General features: G+C 39.8%; 2 protein-coding genes across 3 annotated transcripts; one reads left to right on the top strand and one right to left on the bottom strand.

Moving 5' to 3' along the window:
• Positions 1–7,068: 7,068 nt before the first annotated feature.
• Positions 7,069–15,183, top strand: LOC141654922 (lysine--tRNA ligase, cytoplasmic-like). Its single transcript, XM_074462030.1, has 15 exons — positions 7,069–7,137; positions 7,251–7,416; positions 7,640–7,733; positions 7,848–7,933; positions 8,045–8,091; positions 12,804–12,872; positions 12,965–13,039; positions 13,120–13,182; positions 13,294–13,419; positions 13,524–13,806; positions 13,886–13,982; positions 14,078–14,234; positions 14,328–14,540; positions 14,619–14,762; positions 14,858–15,183. Exons 1-15 carry the CDS (start codon positions 7,069–7,071, stop codon positions 14,918–14,920), a joined length of 1,752 nt encoding a protein of 583 aa, XP_074318131.1. The 3' UTR covers positions 14,921–15,183.
• Positions 15,184–15,694: 511 nt separating this feature from the next.
• LOC141656862 (SNF1-related protein kinase catalytic subunit alpha KIN10-like) lies at positions 15,695–23,851 on the bottom strand. 2 transcript variants are annotated; one of them, XM_074463954.1, is made up of 11 exons: positions 23,664–23,851; positions 22,464–22,653; positions 21,639–21,823; positions 21,358–21,540; positions 20,519–20,650; positions 20,025–20,210; positions 18,885–18,974; positions 18,723–18,806; positions 18,285–18,419; positions 17,509–17,736; positions 15,695–16,525 (listed from the first exon to the last, which is right to left on the bottom strand). In XM_074463954.1, exons 2-11 carry the CDS (start codon positions 22,648–22,650, stop codon positions 16,412–16,414), a joined length of 1,524 nt encoding a protein of 507 aa, XP_074320055.1. In that variant the 5' UTR covers positions 22,651–22,653; positions 23,664–23,851; the 3' UTR covers positions 15,695–16,411. The 2 variants fall into 2 exon arrangements, with proteins under 2 accessions (XP_074320055.1, XP_074320056.1); XM_074463955.1 differs by having other exon boundaries at positions 23,706–23,770.
• Positions 23,852–24,206: the final 355 nt, after the last annotated feature.

Genomic DNA, 24,206 nt, shown 5'->3' on the forward strand with positions numbered 1-24,206 from the left:
ATTCATTTTCATTTCCTACTCAAACCCATCTTGTATGAATCTCTTTCAACAACTTATTTATCGTCTAAAGAACATCATCCATCCCAAATAATGTCCAAATACTAAGGACACGCGTCGGACACGTGCCTAAATACCAAGCATACGCGTCCGGACATGGGATGCCCAAATAAATGAATGAAGAAAGTTAGACACGGCTTTATAGATGTCCGACACGTTTAGGCGCGTGCGACGAGTGTCGGTGTCGGACACGGGACAGCTGATTAAGACAAGTGTCCGTGCTACCTAGCTATTAGCCTGCGCAACCCGATAATCAATGATCTGAAACCGAAACCGAACCTGAAGTCGAACTGACACAATATGGATATGACCCGATATTGATTCAGTTAAGTTGCTAATACGCAATAATTATTAAGTTTAATAATATTAATCAAATTGACTATGATTGTGTTTAGTTTGATATTTTGACTTAATAATGGAGCAACTAAACCATATATGATATTAAATTAAAATAATGTGACAAAGTAACCAGACCCATATATCATTTGACTCGAAAGAACCCGAGTCAATGACGACCCGACTCGGCTCAAAAGGGTAGATTGACCTAATATAACCTAAACCCGAACCCGACCCGACTCAAACCATATATATTAATATTAATTATTACTTGATGGCCAAGCTCTCTTTCCTGATTGGCTTATTATTGTTGGTACCTCTACTATTAGCCAAGTGGAGTAACAAACAACCTTTACATTAATATTAATTGTTACTTGATGGCCAAGCTTTCTTTCCTTATTGGCTTATTATTAGTATTAAATTAATTAAAATCCTTTGACTATAATACGAGTAGTATTAATTTCCTTAATTAATTAATTTTACATTTTAGGTAGTTTCTAAAACTAGGAGATCGACTCTATATATACTCATATCAGTTGACCGTAATGGCGTAATAGCTCAAAAACCTTACTGAATCTCATTCTCTAATAGCTCGAAATCTCAACTTTATACAATCGTATTCGTACACGAAGTTAAGAACTCTATCACCATGGACGATTTAAATCCACCCGAAGCCGAAATTCCGCTTAGCAAGAAGTACTTATACTACTTTTTAACGTTTTAATTCAATCTTCGCGTTGTTTTTTATCAATTCGATCATTGTTGTCGTATAATGAATTGATTTTTTTTTTAATAAAAATAGCGCGCAGAAGAGAATATTGAGGAATGCGCGGAATGAAGAAAAGAGACTTCAGAAGGAGGAGGAGAAGAAGGCTGCCATGCAGGTATTTTTCTAGTTTTAATGGCGGAGTCACGATTTGTTGTTGAGCAAACTAATTAGTAATGCAATAGAGTATCTTATAGAGAAAGTCGAACTTTTTAATTTAATTAAAGCTGTTGAGGGACAAAATTAGTATACAGTACCCGTAATCCCGTATAATCTAATAAGGCGACTTTCGGAGAAACGATATTTTAATTTTCATTGCTAGGGGGATTATCGGGTCGAATTAGTAATGCAATAAAGTAAATTACGGAAAAGTTTCAATTTTTATTACAAGGGTGGGGAAATTGTTTAGAGCACGAATTAGTTATATACTCCCTCTGTCCCGGTTAAATGTTGTCCTTTTTCATTTTAGGGTGTCTCAGTCATTTGTTGTCCTTTTTATTTTAAAATTGAATTTGATGAGGATCATTTGTTGTCCTTTTCCATTTTAGGGTGTCTCAGTCATTTGTTATCCTTTCTATTTTAAAAATGAATTTGACGAGGAATTTGGTCATTCACATTCAATTTATTACACATGGTCATTTAGTAATTGACCACTTCCCCTTTTCCTTGGTCTTTGTGTCAAACCCAAAGGACAACAAATGGCCGGAACGGAGGGAGTAATAAAAAGTGACCTACGAAAAAAAATAAAAAAAATCGATAATTTAATTTTTCCATTCTTGAAGGAGAATTGTTGATGTTGAAATGTTGAATTAGCAAGTCAATTTAGTGACTTGCTGTCGCAATTTTTCTACAAAATTTTCATTGGGTCGGAAATTGTCTTAGCAGTTAGGGGACGAATTAGTAATGCAATTAGTATGTTACGGAAAAACAGTAATGCAATAAAGTAACTTGCGAAGAAGCAAAGTGAAAACTTTAGTAAAAAGTTCGATTTTGAAATAAGGACTAATTATGTTGTGGAGTATATTATTAGTATTTTGGTACTCGTCAATGTGGTTTATTTCTCTGGTTGTTATTTTACAATCAGGCTGGAAAGTGGAAATGAATAAATTGCATGAATGTATGATGATGTTCGTTTTTTTTGGTATGTTTCGTTAAATTTTAGGCGTCCACGTCGAGCACAGGAGGTCAGTCGTCGTCCCAAGCTGATGACGAGGAGAGTATTAACCATATCTCTTCAATCCCTGCAAAACAAGAAACAAATCATCAAGATCAGTCAAAAGATCAATCCAAGGATACACTGTCAATCAATCCTTCAATCAAGTAATATGTTCACATTGTATATTTAGGAAACAAATATTTAGAGGCTCCTCATACATGTATATATATACCTTGTAATGCATCCTTTCAATATACATTCAATATACACACCTTCTCTTAATCTTATATGGTATCAGCAAACCTCAATCGATCCAACCCATTACGTCCCACCCGACACTCCTTCAAACGACAGAAAACCTACCCTTCCCACCCGCCTCTCACCATGACAAACACTCAATCTGACTCTCTTATTCCCAACCCTCATGCCACCGACAAACCACTCACCTCTCCAAACCTCAACCATGTCGTAAAACTAACCTCGCTAAACTATACAACCTGGAGATTCCAACTCACCAACATACTCTTCGGCCTCAGCCTTCTCGGCTTTGTCGATGGTACCAACACCATTCCTGCCGCCACTGTTGTTGATGCAAACAAGCAGGAAACACCAAATCCCGACCACATGTCTTGGTTAAAACAAGACGGGCTCATCCTCGGTGCTCTTATGGGCACCATAACCACTGCCCTTCAATCTTTGATTGTTCGGGCCAAAACCGCTAAGGAAGCATGGGATATCCTTGCCCATACTTATGCCAACCCGTCCCGTATCCACATACAACAAATCAAAACAAAATTTGATTCGATATCCAAAACCACGGATCAAACCATAACCGAGTATATTCACTCGATCAAGGCATGCGTGGATCAGCTTGCTCTTATGGGCAAAGTTCTTGATCCCGAAGACGTCATTTCAAGAGTCCTTAATGGCCTTGATTATGAACTCTACAAACCAGTTATCGACACCGTGCGAGCCCGCGATACACCAATTCCATTCGAAGTGCTCCACGAAAAGTTGCTGCAACAAGAATTATTAATTCAACATAACCCACCCAACAACAATTACCAACCCTCTGTCAATGCTGCGTTCAAAAACAATCACAACTATCGCTACCACAACCGCTCCTCTACCACCTATAACAACCACTCCTCACCCGCTGCTCAACCACAAACCCAATCCACCCCTCGACCGTTCAAAGGCAGGTGCCAATGGTGCCGTGAAACCGGTCATGTCATTGCCAACTGCCCGTTTTTCCGCAAATTATTTCCAACCATCACCTTCCCTGCCCCATCCACCCGTCACCACCAGCCACCACCACAAGCACACACTGCCGCCATTCAACCACCAAACCCCAATTTTTTGCTTGACAGTGGAGCATCAAACCACGTTACATATGACCTTGATACTCTTGCTTTACACTCGCCATACCTCGGTTCCGACGACCTGATTATTGGAGATGGCTCCGGACTCAATATCGCTAATATAGGTTCATTAACTTTACCTTCTTCCTCTATTAAATTATCTAATGTTTTACATGTTCCGCAAATCTCTCGTAATATAATTTCAATATCGCAATTGTGTAAAGAAAACAATGCTTATGTTATTTTCTCTTCTTCTCATTTTTGTGTTAAGGAGAAAGCGACAGGAGCAACCATCCTCCAGGGACAGGCTAAGCATGGTATCTATGAGTTGAGCCCGTCAAGCAAAACCGTCTATTCTAATCAACCCGGCTCATCTCCAATCTCGTGGCATCATAAACTGGGTCATCCTACCAATGATGTAATGAGAACAATTAATAAAGAGTTACCTTTTAATTTGGCAAAATTCTCGTACTGTGACTCATGTTTAGTTAGCAAAAGCACCAAATTACCATTTGCAAAATCGTCATTTAAAACCAACGGGCCACTAGACCTTATTTTTTCCGACTTATGGACAAGTCCGGTCCTATCTCGGGAAAAATACAAATACTACATAATTTTTGTAGACCATTTTAGCAAGTACGTATGGTTGTTTCCGCTTAAACAAAAATCTGAAACCACACAAGTATTTCTTCGATTTAAAGCGCTAGTAGAAAAATATTTTAACAAACCAATACGACAATTTTTTTCGGACAATGGCGGTGAATTTCAGAAATTAAATCCAAACCTCCTCGACAATGGCATAAGTCATTTTACCTCTCCACCCCATACCCCGGAACATAATGGGTATGCAGAAAGACGACACCGTCACATCGTCGAAACCGGCCTCGCTCTCCTTTCTCACGCAGGACTACCCACCACCTTTTGGCCATTTGCCTTTAGTACGGCCACATATCTCATCAATCGCCTTCCCACTAAAACATTAAATGGTCAAACACCATATTTCTTAATGCACAATATAAAACCCGACTATACTAAATTACATAACTTTGGTTGTTTATGTTACCCATGGCTCCGGCCTTATACCAAACATAAACTCGACTATCGCTCAACACCTTGCATCTTCGTTGGCTATTCTTCCACTCAAAGTGCCTTTCATTGTCTAGACCCCAAAACAAATCGCCTATATACCTCTCGTCATGTCAAATTCATAGAAAATGAATTTGCTTATACTCGTCTGTTAACAACCACACCATCACCTTCTACCAACACCAATCCCGATGATTGGTGCGCCCTTGTCCTCCCCCTCTTACCCTCTCATAACACGGCTCACACACCCACTCCTCCACCACAAGACCACCGCCACCGTCCTCCCATCACTCAAGTGTACACTCGTCGACCATCTCAACCACAAACTCCTACTTCCCCACATTCCATAGCACCCCCTACTGATGATACAAGCACACCATCCCAGCCATCCTCCCCTCCATCGCCTCCCTCTCCCCCTCCAACGAACAACCCTCCATCGACTCCCTCACCCCCTTCAACGAACAATCCACCGTTGAACCCACCACCACCTTCTACTCGAACCATTGTCACTCGCCTCGACAATAATATTCGAAAACCAAATCCACGATATGCCAATCTGGCTCTAGCTTCCGCTACTCCTAATTCACTACCAAACACAGTAAAACAAGCTTTAATTCTGCCACAATGGCGACAAGCTATGCAGGACGAATTCCAAGCTCTTGAACGCAACAAGACTTGGACCTTGGTCCCTCGCCAACCGTCTCATAATGTCATAGGTTGCAAGTGGGTCTATCGAATTAAATATAACCCCGATGGCTCACTCAAACAGCACAAAGCACGGCTCGTTGCGAAAGGCTTTAACCAACGACCTGGAATTGACTACACCGAAACGTTCAGTCCAGTTGTAAAACCCACAACAGTCCGTCTCATTCTCTCCCTAGCTGTCACACACTCCTGGTCATTACGTCAACTTGATATCAATAATGCCTTCCTACAAGGCACACTCACTGATGACGTATATATGGCCCAACCTCAAGGCTTCATTGACATATCCAAACCTGATTTTGTTTGTAAGTTAAACAAGGCGATTTACGGCTTAAAACAGGCTCCTCGAGCCTGGTACAATGAGCTCAAAACCTATCTTGTTACCTATGGCTTCAAACAATCGATTACTGACTCTTCTCTATTTATTTTAAAAACCAATACTACCTGCATTTATATGCTTGTATACGTTGACGACATTATCATCACTGGTCCAAACCATCAACATTTACAAAATTTTATTACTACACTCGCTCAACGCTTTTCACTCAAAGACCTAGGACCACTATCATATTTTCTTGGAATCGAAGTCACACCAAATACTCTTGGACTTCATCTAAACCAATCCAAATACATACATGATTTATTAGTTAAATTCAAAATGTCAGATGCAAAACCACATCCAACCCCAATAGTCACTGACACTAAACTAATACGCGAAGACCATAACCCAATACAAGACCATTCGGACTATCGCACCATAGTAGGGAGCTTACAATATCTCTCCTTAACCCGGCCTGACATTGCCTTCACCGTAAATCGACTAGCCCAGTTCCTTCACCACCCCACTTCTACTCACTGGATAGCATTAAAACGTCTTCTTCGTTACTTGCAGGGCACTCAAACATACGGCATACAACTCTACCGCACGTCACCTCTATGTCTCCATGCGTTTTGTGATGCAGATTTTGCTGGCGACAAAGACACGTATACATCGACCACCGGCTATATCATCTATCTTGGACGTAACCCAATCTCCTGGTCCTCCAAAAAACAACGTGGCTTAGCTCTATCTACGACCGAAGCTGAGTTTAGAGCTCTCGCCTCCGTTACCACCGAAGTTCTATGGCTCCGTAATTTACTCACTGAACTTAATGTCTCTATCACCAAACCACCGGCTCTCTACTGTGATAATATGTCAGCCACGCTCTATGCAAAGAACCCGGTCTTTCACTCAAGAATGAAGCATATGGCTCTCTCCTTCCATTTCGTTCGTGAACAGCTCCAACTAGGTCTCATCCGTATTCAACATGTTGCAAGCAAGGACCAATTGGCCGATGCTCTTACCAAACCTCTCCACAAGCATCGTTTTTCTGACCTACGAGACAAGATCGGACTCCTCCCTCCGACGTCCATCTTGCGGGGGCGTATTAACCATATCTCTTCAATCCCTGCAAAACAAGAAACAAATCATCAAGATCAGTCAAAAGATCAATCCAAGGATACACTGTCAATCAATCCTTCAATCAAGTAATATGTTCACATTGTATATTTAGGAAACAAATATTTAGAGGCTCCTCATACATGTATATATATACCTTGTAATGCATCCTTTCAATATACATTCAATATACACACCTTCTCTTAATCTTATAGAGAGCATAGACACGAAGGTACCAGGATTAATATTTTGTATTAGAATGATTTTGGTTAATTAGATGAGTATCTGCTGTGTGTTTAGTTTCGCTAAATGTGGAATTTTGTAAATGCTTTTTTGTGCCGGTAGCAATACTTTGAGAATCGACTGAAGTCGCTAGCCGCTGTGAAGGAGACTGGCGGTAATCCATACCCGCACAAGTTTTCTCCTACAATTAGTATACCAGAATATATACAAAAGTATAGTGGGATAGAGAATGGCGTTCACCTCGAGTCTGTGCAAGTATCCTTAGCTGGTAAGGGAACGCGTCTAGAAATTGGAATTTTTTTCTTAAATGGCGTTCTAAAATCTAACTCGAAATATTTACAAAAATAGGGTACATTTCAAACTAATTACAAAAAATTGGTCCATTTTTTACAAATTTCAGATTAGTCGCTATATGATTACAGCGACTAGTCCAAATTTCAGACTAGTTGCCTACAGGTTATTTGATTTGGTTTCTGTTTGTGCTTTTCAAGGGAGACTAATGACCAAGCGTTCATCTTCCTCGAACCTTTTCTTTTACGATCTGCATTGGGACGGTGTCAAAGTACAAGTTATGGTTGATACCAGGTAACTCTTCGTCTTTAATTTTTCTTCTGTTTGTTTTTTGTTGATCAGCGGTTATTGTTGTTTCTTTTTTTCGTCTTAGTTTAATTGATCGTCTTAGTAACTTGCAATTTACAGGACATCTGAGCTGGGCGAAGCTGAATTCACACAATTCCGTACTGGTGTGAAACGCGGGGATATTGTTGGTCTAACTGGATTCCCAGGTTTGTGAATTGTAGATTAGTTTTGCAGAAATTGGCATTTAGCTACCAGGTTTGTGAATTGTAGCTACCAGTTACTTCAGCATTGATTTCTTTCTTTTTTGTTCGATGTAGGTAAAAGTAAGAACGGGGAGCTAAGTATATTTCCCAAGTCTTACATCGTATTTAAAGGAAGATAATGCTTGATCTTCTCATTGATAATTAGTCAGTATAAATACAAGACTACAAAGATATTCTAGGCTACAAACTAGGAAACCATATACACTAATATAGGTAACAAATAACAAACTTATTACTAAAATATTTACATATATTCTATCACACCCCACAAATAAACGGGAGGGTCACGGACATTGAGACTGTCTCGAAAATCATCAAAAAGAACCAACGGAAGGCCCTTCGTGAAGATATCCGCGATTTGATGACGGGATGGAATATGACGAACGCGAACTTCACCTCGTTCGACCTTCTCTCGGACAAAATGAATGTCCATTTCAATATGTTTTGTCCTTTGATGTTGCACGGGATTGCCCGAGAGATAGACAGCACTCACGTTGTCGCAATAGACGAGAGTAGCCTTAGAAATAGGAACTTGTAAATCAACAAGAAGGTTACGTAACAAAGCATGATTCGAGACCACGTTGGCGACGCCTCGATACTCGGCTTCAGCACTAGATCGAGATAAAGTAGGTTGGCGTTTGGACGCCCATGAGATTAAATTGTCACCTAAGTAAACACAATAACCGGAAGTGGACCGCCTTGTATCAGGACACCCACCCCAATCGGCATCCGTGTATGCCGTCAGAGAAGTGAGAGACGAAGGACGAATCCATAACCCACGAGCATGAGTGCCACGAATGTAGCGAATAACACGCTTAAGAGCATTCATGTGACAGTCCATCGGATTGTGCATAAATAAGCAAACCTGTTGCACGGCGTAAGAAATATCCGGCCGTGTGAAAGTGAGATACTGTAATGCACCAGCGAGACTGCGGTATAGAGAGGGGTCTGAACACGGATTAGATGACACAGCACTAAGTTTAGACTTAGTGTCCACGGGTGTGCTACAGGGCTTGCAGGAAGCCATCCCAGCGCGTTCAATAATTTCCTCGGCATATTTGGATTGAGATAATAGCAGACCCTCAGAATGATGAGTAACCGATATCCCCAAAAAATAATGAAGCGACCCCAAATCCTTCATGGCGAATTCGGAATGTAGTTGTCCCATAAGAGTGGCGCGTAAAGTAGTAGACGAACATGTCAAAATAATATCGTCAACATAAAGTAACAAATAGGCCGTGTCGTTACCTCGTCGATAGACAAATAGAGAATGATCGACCTTACTATGACGAAAGCCAATAGAAGCAACATAATCTGCAAAACGCCTGTACCAAGCACGAGGTGCTTGTTTGAGACCGTATAGCGATTTCCGAAGTAAGCAAACATGATCAGGGTTCCTTTTATCTCGGTATCCAAGTGGTTGGTGCATGTAAACTGTTTCATTGAGAGCCCCGTGAAGAAAAGCATTTTTAACATCGAGCTGATTAATGACCCATTTCTTCGAAAGAGCAAGACACAAAACAGTACGGATTGTGGCCGGTTTGACCACAGGACTGAAGGTTTCCCCACAATCAATGCCAACCTGCTGAGTTTTCCCGTCACCTACAAGACGAGCTTTATACCTCTCAAAAGAACCGTCAGCGTTAAATTTATGACGAAATATCCACATAGACCGTATGACATTAACATTTTGTGGACGAGGAACTAACTCCCACGTCTTATTGTTAATTAGAGCGGTATATTCATCATCCATAGCCATTTTCCAGTTATGATCCCGTAAAGCAGACACAGGGTTGCGAGGTAAGGGTGAAATAGCAACCGTATGGTTAAGACATTGGGTCGTAGGAGGTTTTTGGTATTTAGGATTAGGTTTGTAAATACCATGGTCACTACGTGTCACGGGTTTGGAAATAGTTGGCTCGGATGTGGAAGCACCAGGATGGTCATTGTGGGTAGCTGACGGGTTGGTGGTATGAGGAGTGGCTGGTCTACGCGTGTAGACACTTAGTTGGGCAGGCCAAGTGCGGGTGGGCAGGGGTGGGTTACCGTGGGGCTGTTGAGGTCTGGGTTGGGCAGACGGGTCAGGTGTTGGCCGAGAGGGCTGGGCGTGAGTCATGTGTTGAAGGACATACGGAGAGAACCCATCATCCAAGAACTTATAAGTGTGCGAGTCGGGGCAATGAACCTTAGAGAAAGGAAAGCTAGACTCATCGAAGATAACATGACGACTAATAATGACTTTGTTAGACGACATGTCAAAACACTTATACCCTCTATGATTTGGTGGATAGCCAAGAAAGACACAAGGACTAGAACGAGGTTGTAGTTTGTGTATAGTTGTGGAAGGAACCAGTGGAAAACACAGACACCCAAATACTCGTAGATGAGAGTAAGTGGGAGTGCGGCGAAATAAAATGGAGAAAGGTGTACGAAAGGCAATAATTTTACTTGGAAGAATGTTCGATAAATAAGTGGCCATTTCTAAAGCGTGATGCCAATATTTTGCAGGGATAGATGCATGAAACAAGAGTGTGCGAACAATGTTGTTGATGGACCGAATTTTGCGCTCAGCCTTACCATTTTGGGATGATGTATGAGGACAGGAAAGGCGAAAAACCAAACCTTGATCGTCACAAAATTTTCGAAAAGGGCCATTGACAAATTCTGTACCATTATCACATTGGAGCGATTTAATCTTGCGTTCAAATTGAGTTTGGATATAAACATGTAATTTGACTAATGTGGGATAGACACTGGATTTATTAGCAATTGGAAAAGTCCACAAGAAATTACTGAAATCATCCAAAACAAGCAAGTAATATTTATGACCAGCTGAACTAAGAACTGGTGAAGTCCAAAGATCGCAATGCAAAATATCAAAAGGCAAATGTGTACGCGTAATAGAATTAGCAAACGATAAACGAACGTGTTTTCCAAGAGGACAAGAATGACAAAGAGAAGTTTTTGAATTCAAATTACATTCAATGAAATTATTTCGCCTAAGAGAATTAAACACCGGTTCCCCTGGGTGACCCAGACGGTCATGCCAAAGAGATGGGGCGATGGCAGACAAAGCTGTAGGACTGGACTCGACGGTGGAAGGAGTGGAAATGGGATACAGGTTGCCGCGACTGTTACACCTCATCAGATGTGTCCCCGTCCGTAAATCCTTCACACAAAAGCCAAAAGGGTCAAATTCAACGGTGACCGAATTATCGGTGGTAAACTTGCGAACGGATATTAAATTTTTGACTATCTTGGGTGCGTGTAAGACATTTTTAAGGACAAAGGGTGGATGGGGTGTGGGTAGTGTAGCATTTCCGTAACCATTAACTGGGATAGAATGACCATTTCCGACTAAAATACCATTTTGAGCACTCGAATTAACAAAAGACGAGAGAGTACCTTGGTTTGCAGTCATGTGAGATGTCGCGCCCGTGTCCATGAACCAAGACGGGTCCGGAGGAGTCAAACCGAGAGTGAGCATAGCGGCTTCAATATCAGTGTGACTAGGAGTAGACCCATCCGCAGCTACATAGGCTTGAGCAGGCCGTGGTCCAAGAATTCCCTGTTGGGAACGAGCGACACCGGGTCGAAACCAGGGACTAGATGGGTACGGGCTGGGTGGATATCCCCAAGGAGAGGGAGGCCACCCCCACTGACCGTACATAGCAGGCCAAGGCTGCTGACCAGGGGCAGAAGCAGGCGCAGTGGGAGCAGGCGAGGAAGATGCAGGCTGTTTAGAGCCTTTCCCGCCTTTGTGACCACCATTCTTCTTCTTACCATTTGAGCCGCGGTTGTTTTTGTTGGTATTGGTGGCAGGAGACTTAGCCCCGGAGGTTCCTCCGACACCCCCTCCGTTTTGAACAAAAAGGGCAGTCGAGGAAGTGGTGGCTGCCTCCTTAGCAAAGCCGGCTTCTTCTAGAGTTAACATGGAGCGAGCTTGATAGAAAGGAGGCAAAGGATCTCGCTGCCTAATGATAGTACCAACGTTGCGATAGGCATCGGTGAGACCCGATACCATCTGTAAAACCAACCGTGTCTCCGACACCGGAGATCCAACATTCTTCAACTGATCTGCAAGAGACTTAAGGCGCTGACAATAGGCCGAGACGGATGGGAAATCCGCCATGGCAATATGCGAAAACTCCTGTTCAAGGGTCACCGCCCTAGAGTTTTTGTTGTCCTGGAAAATATTTTGAATCCGTTTCCATGTTTCCATGGCAGTAGTGTCGGCTTCAACAATCGTTTCCAGAAGATCTGTGGTGACAGTGGAATAAATCCATTGTAAAACCGTAGCATCGAGAGTTTCCCAGAGCTCTTTCTCGTCCGCGGTAGAAGGAGCCTTCGAGCCACCTGTCGGTTCAACAATATGGTGAAGCACGCGGTTGGATTTCGCGTGGTTCGTGAAAAGAATAACCCAAAGCGGGTACTGATCGTTGTCCATGCCAAGTTCGACAGTGACATGGTTCTTGATGTTATTCACGGCAAGAGCAGGATGGAAACCGGACTTGGTGTTGTCGGGTGCCATTGATGTTGTCGTGAGGACAGAGAAGAAGAGAGAAGAAAGAAGGAGAGATGCAGGCCGTGAAGGAGACGGCTGCTAGGGTTGCGTGCGGAAGCGTTTCAGGATTTTTTACCCTAGGAAGCTGATACCATAAAGGAAGATAATGCTTGATCTTCTCATTGATAATTAGTCAGTATAAATACAAGACTACAAAGATATTCTAGGCTACAAACTAGGAAACCATATACACTAATATAGGTAACAAATAACAAACTTATTACTAAAATATTTACATATATTCTATCAGTATTATCACATTGTCTTCATTTGATGCCAAAGCGGTCCAAGAATAGCTCCGCTGAAGACAATGAAAACGTACTTCCAATATTTATTTCTCTTTCGTTTAGAGTGAAGGTGTAGCGAACTTTTCCTGCTTTACATTTCAATAACAACACTTTTTTTTCCAGGAAGACGGAGTCTGCGTCTCTGGCAACCCACGGAATACACAGAATAAGGCTAGCTCTGCTGCAGACAAGGAAAAGGTTACTGCAATATTTTTTCTCTTTTGTAAGATTGAAGTGTAGTAAACTTATTCTGCTATGGTAAGACCTTTTTTTTTCAGAAAGTCGAAGTCTGGGCCTCCGGCAAGCCACGGAATCCTGACTTGTATGTTCTGAAGGATCAGGTACTTAATCGCTTTAAAACTTCCACTTTTCGCCTTTAGCATCGTACTGAACAGTTTTTTTTTTTTTTTTTTTATGCCTGCTGATCTGATGCCAAATAAATTGTGTTGTAGGAAACTCGGTATCGCCAGCGTTACCTGGATTTGATGCTAAATGGTGAAGTCAGAGAGATATTCATAACCCGGTCTAGGGTTATCTCATATATTCGGAGATTCCTTGACAATTTGAATTTCATTGAGGCAATGCTTAATTGAAGATAGCATTTCTGACCTTCTGTATCAGCTGACATCTCCAGTTTGCGTAACTTCTCCGAAATCATTCTATGTTATTTATTTATTTTCAGGTAGAAACACCGATGATGAATATGATTCCCGGGGGAGCCACTGCGCGTCCATTTGTGACCCATCACAATGACCATAATATGAAGTTGTACATGCGTGTTGCTCCCGAGCTTTATCTGAAGGAGCTTGTTGTTGGTGGTCTTGGCCGCGTTTATGAGATTGGAAAAGTATTCAGAAATGAGGGTATTGATTTGACACATAATCCTGAGTTTACCTCTTGCGAGTTTTATATGGCATTCGCTGATTACAATGATTTGATGGAGCTTACGGAGCAGATGTTGAGTGGTGAGCATTTTTCATATCTTCTCTTTAACAATTTCCTCGCTTTTAAATCTGTCGACTTAAACGAGTTTTATTTTGACAGGGATGGTGAAAGAATTGACCGGTGGTTATACCGTTAAGTATCATGCAAACGGGCTAGATAAGGATCCCATTACAATCGACTTTACTCCTCCATTCAGGTTCGGACATTGGCTGTAATAATGCCTCATTAGGCTTCTCTTCTGTCGGTATTATTACATAGGCATATAACTCTGTCGATTTCCTGACTTTGCAGACGGATAGATATGATAGACGAGTTAGAAAATATGGCAAACCTGAATATTCCAAAGGATCTAGCTAGCGAAGAAGCCAATGCATATTTGATAGATGCGTGTGTGAAATATGACGTGAAGTGTCCGCCACCACAGACAACAACTCGTTTGTTAGACAAAGTAAGCTTCAGTTGTTCATTCTTTACTGCGTTTTTTTTTTTTTTTTTTTTTTTCCGGAATGCTTATTCTTTACTTTTGTGGTTATTATTGCAGCTGGTAGGGCATTTCTTGGAGGAGACTTGTGTAAATCCGGCTTTTATCATCAATCATCCAGAAATAATGAGTCCGTTGGCCAAGTCGCACAGATCAAAGCCAGGCCTCACTGAACGGTTTGAATTGTTTGTGAACAAGTTTGAAGTATGTAATGCATACACTGAATTAAATGATCCTGTAGTACAGCGCCAACGATTTGCTGATCAACTCAAGGTACTGCGAGTTTGCTCCATTATCTTTTTTATTGTGCTCGAGTAGTTCAATTAAAAAAAAATCCGTTTTGACATTCAGGACCGACAGTCAGGTGATGATGAAGCAATGGCATTGGATGAGACATTTTGTACAGCGCTTGAGTACGGGTTGCCTCCTACTGGTGGCTGGGGACTCGGCATTGATAGATTAACGATGTTGCTCACTGATTCACAAAACATAAAGGTTTGTTTTTGTTTTCTTTTCTAAATTGATGTATAATTTCTCTGTTTAGAACCGATTTTTAAGATTTTGAACTTATTTTTTTTTTGCGACTACAGGAAGTCCTACTCTTCCCCGCCATGAAGCCTCAAGACGAGCCATCAACTAAAGCTACTACTTAAGGGGTTGCTACTTGCTAGATCGTCTGGTTTATACCAAGCCATTAAAGAATCCAGCGAAGACTTAGTGTCATGCCCAAAGTGCCAGGAAAAAATAGAGTAAAGGTTCTTTATATGGGTCAGGTGACAATCTGTCGGGAGTAACAAAATACAAAATAGACGAATTTTATCATTGCTTAGCTATCAGAAATAATAATTTTCTTTTCGAGTTTTTATGATTTTCCTTAAACGATGTCTCACAATGTTAATTCACTTGTTCACTTGTATTTTGGTTTATGTATTTTTCCGAAGCTCTCGTATAACTTTCTTCTTCGTCTTTTCTTGCTTGATCAGTGATAAGTGATGTGTAGAGCTCAGACAGATCTCAATATGGCAATACCCCAGGCCTAATACCTGCTAACTATTGTCCTTTAAAGTTCAGGCCAATTAATTTTTTTTCTGAGCTCATAAAGATGATCAATTTGAAAAAAAAACCGTCGCTTTCTGAGCTCGTAACCACGAGTTATGGCCTCTTAAAATTTTCCGGATCAAAAAATTGGGTATTTCGGGCAAAATATCAAACCTCAAGGTCACCGCATGCATTTTCCGAAAAATCTTACATGAACCTAAACAACGGTTAGATATGGATCTTGCGATTTTATTTTAAAACTTTTTTACACTAAACCTTGTCAAAGCAAACCTATGCATTCTAGTAATCTTAAACAAGAATTCGTGTTTTGGCAACTGTGTACTCGGAACTGGGATCATAATTCTGTTAACTAGAGCGGAAGTGCGATGTGCTTGGAAACTTGAGAACACTGCTAATTAATTGGATAATATTCATACAAAATGACAGGTTCATAAAATACACATCTTCATGTAACCTCAATATTTATTATTTCCCAAAATGAAACGACCGAATACAAGCAGCAGGGAGTCGGTATTTACTAGCACTAGTTACTTCCACCAAGAAAAGATCAGGCTTCAAAGGTATTGAACCGGAGCTAAAAAAAAATCAACGAACATAATTTCATTCTCCACCAAAGACGGTGCATGTCGAAAGTGCATCCGGAAGATCTCATCTGAAGGATTTAATTTATTCTCCGTGGTCTTCATATGACCGCCTCAAAATTCGTCATATCTGCTAGGAGCTGAACTCAATGGCTATTATGGAAATAACCAAATCACATTGAATATACTCCTCGACTTCACCAACACCAAAGTTCTGAAGTAGCTAATTCGTATAATCATGGAAAGAAGACCAATGATTTCCGAGACACTGGGAGAATCTAGCAAAGACTTTTACATATCATAGGCGGACAAGCTACCTAGTGGGGTAAAAAAAACAAGCCCGGCCAAGAAGAGGGATCATAAAATTTCCCTAAACAGTCAACCCGGACGTAACCTAGATTAGCTGCCAACCATTCTACCCTTAAAAGGGGGCATATTTAGAACAATAAGTCATATGTACAACATTAATGCAGAGACAAATTGATTTAGATTAGTTTCAGTAACCTAAAGGACGCGGAGTTGAGCTAGAAATGCTGCACAAAGCTCGAGAAACAGCATTTGTGGTCCCTGGATCCATTGTAGATCGAGTAGATATTTCTCTTCACGGGTCTTGTAAAGCTGCAAGGCAGGAACAACAGAACTCGTTAAATAACTATCTTAGAAGGAATGGATCGCTGCTGAAGAAAATGCGAATATACTGATATACTGATATATTGCCCGATTTAATTAAGAGAGAGATAAAATATAATGACAAGTAAAACAATAAACTTTGCATAAATTTCCCTCGAAATCTTTCTATGTTGAGGAATTATAATTTGTTGAGGACGAAAAAATGGATCCCTCAATTTCCTTGCACCATAATTTGCTATCCAAACAAAGGAAAATTGTTTTCCTTCCCTCCCTTACCCTCTAAATAAATACCTTCATCCAAACAAAGAGTTGAATAACCCACTAATAATATTCATCAGAAGAAGAAATCAACATTCTCCAAACCAAATATTTCTTAGGACCTATTAAGAGAAACAATGCTTGCACAGTGATCGCTGGTATGGTGACTAATGAAATGTTAATATTTCATGCCCCCGTCGCACTTTTTTTTAATATTTCGCTTTAAGGACAACGGAAAGTGGAGTCCATGGTGATGGTCATTTTCCGCTCTGTGTAAAAATCACTCCACTACTTCCATTATCTACTGTATTATAAAAGTTCATAGCGCATCCATTCTGCATTTGGCAGAACTAAAAAAGTCACAATCACTACTACAGGAAGACTGTACAACGCTATCTTCACATGTTTCTAAACATGAAAAACTCCCATTATATGACATGAATGATGCTGCGCAGAGGGAAGGACCCCATGCATAAGACACGTGTCAACTGGAGACTTATGTTAACTTCACGGATCCGGAACTGCAAGAACAAGTACTTAAGTGACAAGAATATCAGGAGACTCTCATGTGAACTTCATTTTCAAAGCAAATCTCTCCAGCACATCAGGTTAATTATAGTATTTATGATGATGCCAAGGAGTAATCATAATGCACGGAAAGCAAACTGTCTACAAACATTATTCTAGCAACAAGGAGTGGGAAAAGAACAGACCTGGATCTCAAACTTTACGTGGGGTGACCTCAATACTCCATCTTTTTCAAGTATGCTTGATTCATCAGCAAAATAATGATCATTATTGACCATCCCTTCATGTTGCCCAAGGATACCAGGAATCCACCGGCACTTCATATTATAATGCCCGATCTTTTTCCAGCAGACATTCAACTCTTGCAGTGCTTTTAAAACTTCAGTCATGATCTCACGAGGATGGGCTCGCGACTGCAGACAAATAGGAAAGAGTATATCTTCAACATAAAGAGTCAAAACAATGTTCCAGTTACTGCAGGTATTTATAATCTTATACGGAGTACTTTTTTTCTATTGTCAAAGGAGGTACAAGGCCAATACAATAGGAGGGGGATTCGAAATAATGACCCTCATCCACGGTTCCATCGTCTTAACCACTAGGCTAAGACTACTCGAGTAGAACTGTGGAAACATATATTCGAAAGACAAACAAATCATGATGACAACAGGTCATCTCCAAAGGGAATACAAAAGTCAGTATCGACTGGAGAAGAGGGTGAAAATATTCCCTGAACACGATATGTGCACACACAAGTTTCAACAAATGGTTCAGTTTGGCAATAAGATCAAAGTTATGTCAGATAAGCTTGATGCTATAGTGAAAACTGTCAGATTGCATGCCTGTTTGCTTCTCCGTATGCATGGGGGGAGAGCCTTGCAAACAAATCTTACTCAAGGACTAACTCAAGCCAATTCACAATCTAAAGACATGCCAAGCTAAGGGGAAGTATGAGGAAAACCTGTAGTCCAAGGGTCCATTTCCTCTCTATAGGTAACTCTTGTCGCACACCAATTCCTTGATAATCAGCGTGTCCCAGATAGCGGTTACCGGATGCAGGAGAAAGAACTTCATTTGGATGCATATGGTTATTATCCTGAACAAAGAAAGACGTGCAGAAACAATATCAGATGTATACATGCAAAAGCACGAAGCCCGAACAGATTGCGACTATTGCAGTCTGCCCTTAGGAAATGACGAGGCATCTAGGATCTACTTAATTGAATCGCTCGTTCATTAAAGATTCAATGCAGTAAATTCATAGAATCTATCAACCAGATGAACACAAGCAGCAATGTGTCAATGACTAAGACTCCTATGACAATATAACTCCTACCATCTAAAAGTGAGTGTCCAAGATACTTAAATCAGCGAGTGTGACTGAATAAAAATAGCATACCATTAATTCTTGAAACTCATCTCCAAGATAGCCAGCTTTAGCTCGGAAACGATTGTCGAAGAGCAAATAGTACGCAACAGTTCCCTGCAAGAGCTGTAAACTTAGATAACAATTCCTAGTTAAGCAGAAACATTATACCCAAAATGCCAAGAGATTAATAACCTCATTCTGGAGTCGGTTGTGAAGAGATTCGATCAACTCATTCCTATCAAATCCCATCCTAACAACCTCTTGCAGTATATCTTGGTCAATCTGCAAGTAAACGTAGAAGTCAAGTTAAAACAGAATGATGAAATCAATTCAAGGGATGTTTAACGGATGCCGTAACGAGGACCAGGTTTGAAACAAAGACAGATCCGGTAGTATCTACGAGGGATGTTGAATTTGGCGACGTCATTCTTGAGAAAGTAAAGGCAAAGGAAGTCTACAGAGACAATGAGGAGAAGAGTGTGTGACAGCTGGGTTTGGCAATGGTGGAGCAGTCTTCGATGAGAAAGATGAGCCTTTCTCCTGCCAAAACTATGGTGGAGCACCACCGTCGATTAAATTGGTGGCGGGAATTCCGGGAAAGGGTAGGTAATTTGCTGGTGTTGGACTGTTAAGTAAGGGTAGAAGAACAGATGGTTGGTAAGCATAGGTAGTTGATGAGGGCTGGGGGATGGGGTGGTGGTGTTGGGTTGTCGGTCTATGAAGTGAGAGGTTGAAATTCTAGGAGATTGTAGGTTTTACTGATCTCATTCTGGTCAGTTATTGGGTGGGTCATGGGTGTGATCTTGGGCTTAGTTAGTCAAGCATTAATTCACATGTTTATATATTTAATCGGGTTGGTTATTGTAAATTAAATTTTGTGGGTATATAGTGGGTTGCTTAATTGTACATTAAACAAGGAGATGACACCCACCCATGTAGTCATGTACTAAAGGAGAGCAAGAAGATTAAGCTCTCAGACTATCAGGAGTAATGTTATAGATGAAGAGATGAAAACTCAAGCTCATGAGAGGATGGAGCACTTGACTCCAACAATACAATAATACACAAAAGGCATTTCAATTAAGATAAAGGCATTTCAATTCAGGTACAAACCGGCACAAATAAGTGAAACCAACTGGAAAACAGGGTCTCTGGTAGTAAACTTGAAAAAATCTAGTAGATCAGGACATTAAGGGTTTAAGACCACAAAAGGAAATCTCAGACCCATACCCTCACATGTTTAATAGCATCATAACTTACCAGGCTAAAACGACGACTTTACTGAAAGCAAATAAGAGGCACATTGAACAGCTAAACAAACTAATAACCTACCTTCTTTGCCTGTTGCATAGTATCCGGTGGAGGCACAGCTAAGTAACGTGGTAGATGTGCTTGAAACCAAGAGTGCTGGCGGATCACGGGGATGGTGATTCGTTTCATGGGATCAACCACAAGCATCCTGGGAATTAGATCTCTGGCCCCAGGTGATAAATGACTTGGAAGTGTATATATCCCACCCTACAAAATGATAATAACATGAGAAGTCAAAAGGTCTGCTTCACTGAAGTCTAAAGTAGTGGTGTAGAGGAGATGGCAGGACTCTGGAGATCCTTTTTTTATGATAGGTCTAGCCATCTCAGCAAACCAGAACATATGTAATACGTTCAGATTGCAAAGTTAAGGACCTGAAAATTATACAAATAAATTACTCGCTACACAGGAATATGAAAGTAATCTCCCTTGGCATATCTTGCACTTAGTTTAGAGTTTATACTATTGAAACATACAAACCACAAAAAAAAAAAAAAAAAAAAAAAAACATGTACCTTTATTTTCTTGAAAAGATTGGGAATATTTTCATCATCGAAAGGGAGAGTACCACAAAGTAGGGCATATAAGATAACACCGCAACTCCATACATCAACTTCAGGTCCAGCATACAGTTTCCCAGAAATGACCTATACACAAAAACATAGGTGGTTCGTTAAGTAGCACAACAAATAACAATTACGTTGCCATGACTCAACTCCCTGGCAGATAATAATTGCTCACTTTCAACAATCCAGTCAGTACTCAGTACGACAAACAAAATCAGTCAAACACATTACAGTTAACAGCAGCTCTCTGAGGATAACAGTAAGAGGTGGGGAAATGGTACAACTTGCCTGTCACATACGTAACAAAACTTAATGTTATTTCCCTCTACATAAGCTTGATTAAACGCTGATATTTCAACAACGGTAACTACTGATTTCACTATATTTATGCGCTTTATTCTACACTACAGTCTAATAGTCCCGAAAAAGACTGGTAAACAAACACATTTGTAAATGAAGTACACTCCCTCCCTCCATTATTAATCTTCAAATCATTGGGCACACAAATTATGGGGTTCATGATTGGGTGGGGGGGGGGGGGTCAGAAATCATAATGGCCACAAAAAGGAAAAGAAAAAGAAAGAAAAAAAGCAAGAAAGTTCTAAAGAAATTAAGATGGAACCCAAAAATGAAAGTAAGAAGTTTAAAAGTGGATGAAGGAACTTAAATTAGTCAACCCTACTTGAAAAAAAAGAAAAAAAAAGCTAACATCTAGGTTAACATATGCCCAATATTATAACAGAAATACTAATGCCCCCAAAAGTCAAAACAGATATGAAAAACTGTACCTCTGGAGCCGCATAATTGGGGCTTCCACAACTTGTCTTCAAAAAATGACCATCTCGCATTATGTTGCTCAAACCAAAATCTGCTATCTTGACATTATGATTGGAATCTAATAGAAGGTTTTCGGGTTTCAAATCCCGATGCACAACCATATTCCGGTGACAGTATTCTACTCCTGATATGATCTGATTCAGGGAACAGCAATAAAATAACAGTTATGAATGAACTGCCACAATTGGTAGACAGAGGGGGAAATAAAATATACGGCATAATAAGAACTTGCCTGCTGGAAAAAATTACGCGCTTCATCCTCTTGTAGTCTTCCTTTTTCAACGATGTAATCAAATAGTTCTCCAGATTTTACATACTCCATCACAAGATAGATGTCTGATGGGGTCTCGATAACTTCATAAAGGCGTATGATATGAGGGTGCATGAACAACCTCAATATTTTAATTTCCCTTCTCACTACGAAAGAAAAAAAAATGGTGTCAAACTGAATAACTGATCATAGTTTAGCTAAAGGGTAATCCACAACAACAAAAACTCCCTACAAACTCTTAAAAGCCAAATTATTAATTTGTAACTAATCTTAAATAGTCAACAGCTAAACATAACACAACTTGTGTATATGCAAACACAAGACATCAAAAATAGAACCAGTGATGATTCGATCAAAAAGCTTTCGCTAAAAGGAAAATACCTCCATCTTCAACCAAAAATGTCAAAAAGTCGTGCATAAAATTGTAAATTATTGCAGCCTCTTTTATTCCAGTGCTTGTGGAGAACTGGACAAGTTAGTAGCATCCTAAATGAGCTTGTGAAGCATTTCCTAGGTTGTCAATTGATTTTTAAGAATCAATCAGATTTCTGATCGTCTTCCCAACATGCCTTAATTTGTAAGAATTACTTAATAATTCGACTTTATCAATATCAATTTGTCCTATCATTCAAAAACAGTACTAAACCCATGATGGTACTTATGGCTCTATAAAATTCCCGACATAGCAACGGAAAGTGCTGTGCAAACAACCTCAGCTAAATAATTAACTTATTAAAGGGACATAAAGCAATTAACAATTTAACAGCCATTGAGAAATGCGGGTACCTTTCTCTTCCATTTCCATATTTTTGATTTTTCGACGGTTCAATATCTTGATAGCAACTTTATGACCCGTCAATTTGTGTTCTGCAATTTTCACCTTACCAAATGACCCAATACCAAGAGTCTTACCAAGGTTGTAGTTATGCAAGTAAACATCCACAGCACCAGCTCGGCTGGTTTGAGCATCCATTTCCTACACCATGACAGAAACTACCTCGTCAGAAGAGTAATATCAAAACCTATAAGCGTTATATTTCAATATTTGAACTACTACTTTTTTATCCGCAAATGAACACATATCGCCCTAATAAACTACAATTAAATAAACACATAATCTTCTTATCTTCTTTTAGACAATCTTACGTTAATATAAAGTGCGACCAACCCAGTTAAACAAAAAAGAATACTCGAGGGGGTGTTTGGTTGAGACTTGAGAGGTTTGGAATGGAATGGATTCTGGTCATTCTAGTGTTTGGTTGGGGCATTTTGACCTCAACCCCTTGGAATTCCATACCCACCTCCTCCTCATGGATTCAAACTCCATTCCTTTATGTTTATTTTTCTAATGAACCAAACAAGTTTTGAAAAGTATGGAATTGGAACCCCATACTTCTATGGTTTCTCATTCCTAAGCAGTGAACCAAACGGCCCCTCATTTGCCCACTCAAACATCTCGTAAAATCTAGCTTCTTATCACATTGCCGGGCCTCTTGATAATCTCATTATGAGACCGTCTCATAACAGACTTTGTGAATAACAAAATGCTTACACTAACTCGGAACAAACGAAAACGACAGAGATGCATTCACTGATAACTCTCTTAATCTTCAAAATTAAAGCCAACAACTTGCTTCAATCAGCACAAAGCTTACAACATTATCAACTACATTCCACTACTCATCCAACAAAACCCTAATAATCCCAGACTACTCTCACAATTTCCCCAAAATTCATGAAAAATAATCAATTAAACAACACACACAACTCCACAAACACAATAATTTCACAAATATCCAAAAAATTAACCAATAATCTAATTTTTAATCCTGCATTAATAACACATCATGTACATCAATCAATTTTAATTATACAACAACGACAATAACATCAAATCAAATCAAATCACTGCTCATAAAATTTCGAGATTAGATACCATGAATAGTCGTATCAATGCTAATTAAGAACACGAATCAAGAAAAATACCTAAAAATTAGGGATCGAAGATATTGAAGTAATCGAACTTACGAAGCTGAAGTTTTGGAGAGAAACAATAATCGGAATTGATGAATAATTTTGGGGGGATTTTGTTTTATTTTTTTCCTTTTTTTTTTTTGTTTCTTGTAGAATAAATTTTATATTTTTTTTAGGAGGAATAAAATTCTTGGAAGGACAAAAAAGAGATTTTTTCTTTTTTTGAAAAAGCAACTCGACTTTTTGTATAGTTTATTTAAGATCGCTCTATTCTATCATGTGTGTTAATGATTCAAAAGTCCGTATCATTCTATATATTAATCTTCTAACTCCCTGCTGACATGTCATTATAGAATTTCAGTAAACATTACGTGGCAACTCATGGTGGAATAACATCTTAACAATAAAAAAAGACATTATACTACTGTGATTAACTTAGGTAATATTCTTTCCTAATTTCATGCCACTTATTGTGCACTGTGCATAATCTTGAAAATAAAAAAACAATATTAACATCTTAACAAATAAAAAAACGTTATACTACTTACTGCTATG

This window comes from Silene latifolia, chromosome 5 (genome assembly GCF_048544455.1).
Source record: "Silene latifolia isolate original U9 population chromosome 5, ASM4854445v1, whole genome shotgun sequence".
NCBI lineage: Eukaryota > Viridiplantae > Streptophyta > Magnoliopsida > Caryophyllales > Caryophyllaceae > Silene > Silene latifolia.

What these genes read in the sequence shown, in the direction of transcription:
- LOC141654922 (XM_074462030.1), top strand. Translation starts at nt 7,069, where the DNA reads ATGCATCCTTTCAATATACATTCAATATACACACCTTCTCTTAATCTT. An exon ending in TGTATGTTCTGAAGGATCAG is followed by an intron (nt 13,183 to 13,293) that starts GTACTTAATCGC and finishes ATTGTGTTGTAG; the next exon opens with GAAACTCGGTATCGCCAGCG. An exon ending in GACTTTACTCCTCCATTCAG is followed by an intron (nt 13,983 to 14,077) that starts GTTCGGACATTG and finishes CTGACTTTGCAG; the next exon opens with ACGGATAGATATGATAGACG.
- LOC141656862 (XM_074463954.1), bottom strand. Translation starts at nt 22,650, where the DNA reads ATGGATGCTCAAACCAGCCGAGCTGGTGCTGTGGATGTTTACTTGCAT. An exon ending in TATGGAAATGGAAGAGAAAG is followed by an intron (nt 21,824 to 22,463) that starts GTACCCGCATTT and finishes TTTCTTTCGTAG; the next exon opens with TGAGAAGGGAAATTAAAATA. An exon ending in CCAATTATGCGGCTCCAGAG is followed by an intron (nt 20,651 to 21,357) that starts GTACAGTTTTTC and finishes TTTTGTGTATAG; the next exon opens with GTCATTTCTGGGAAACTGTA.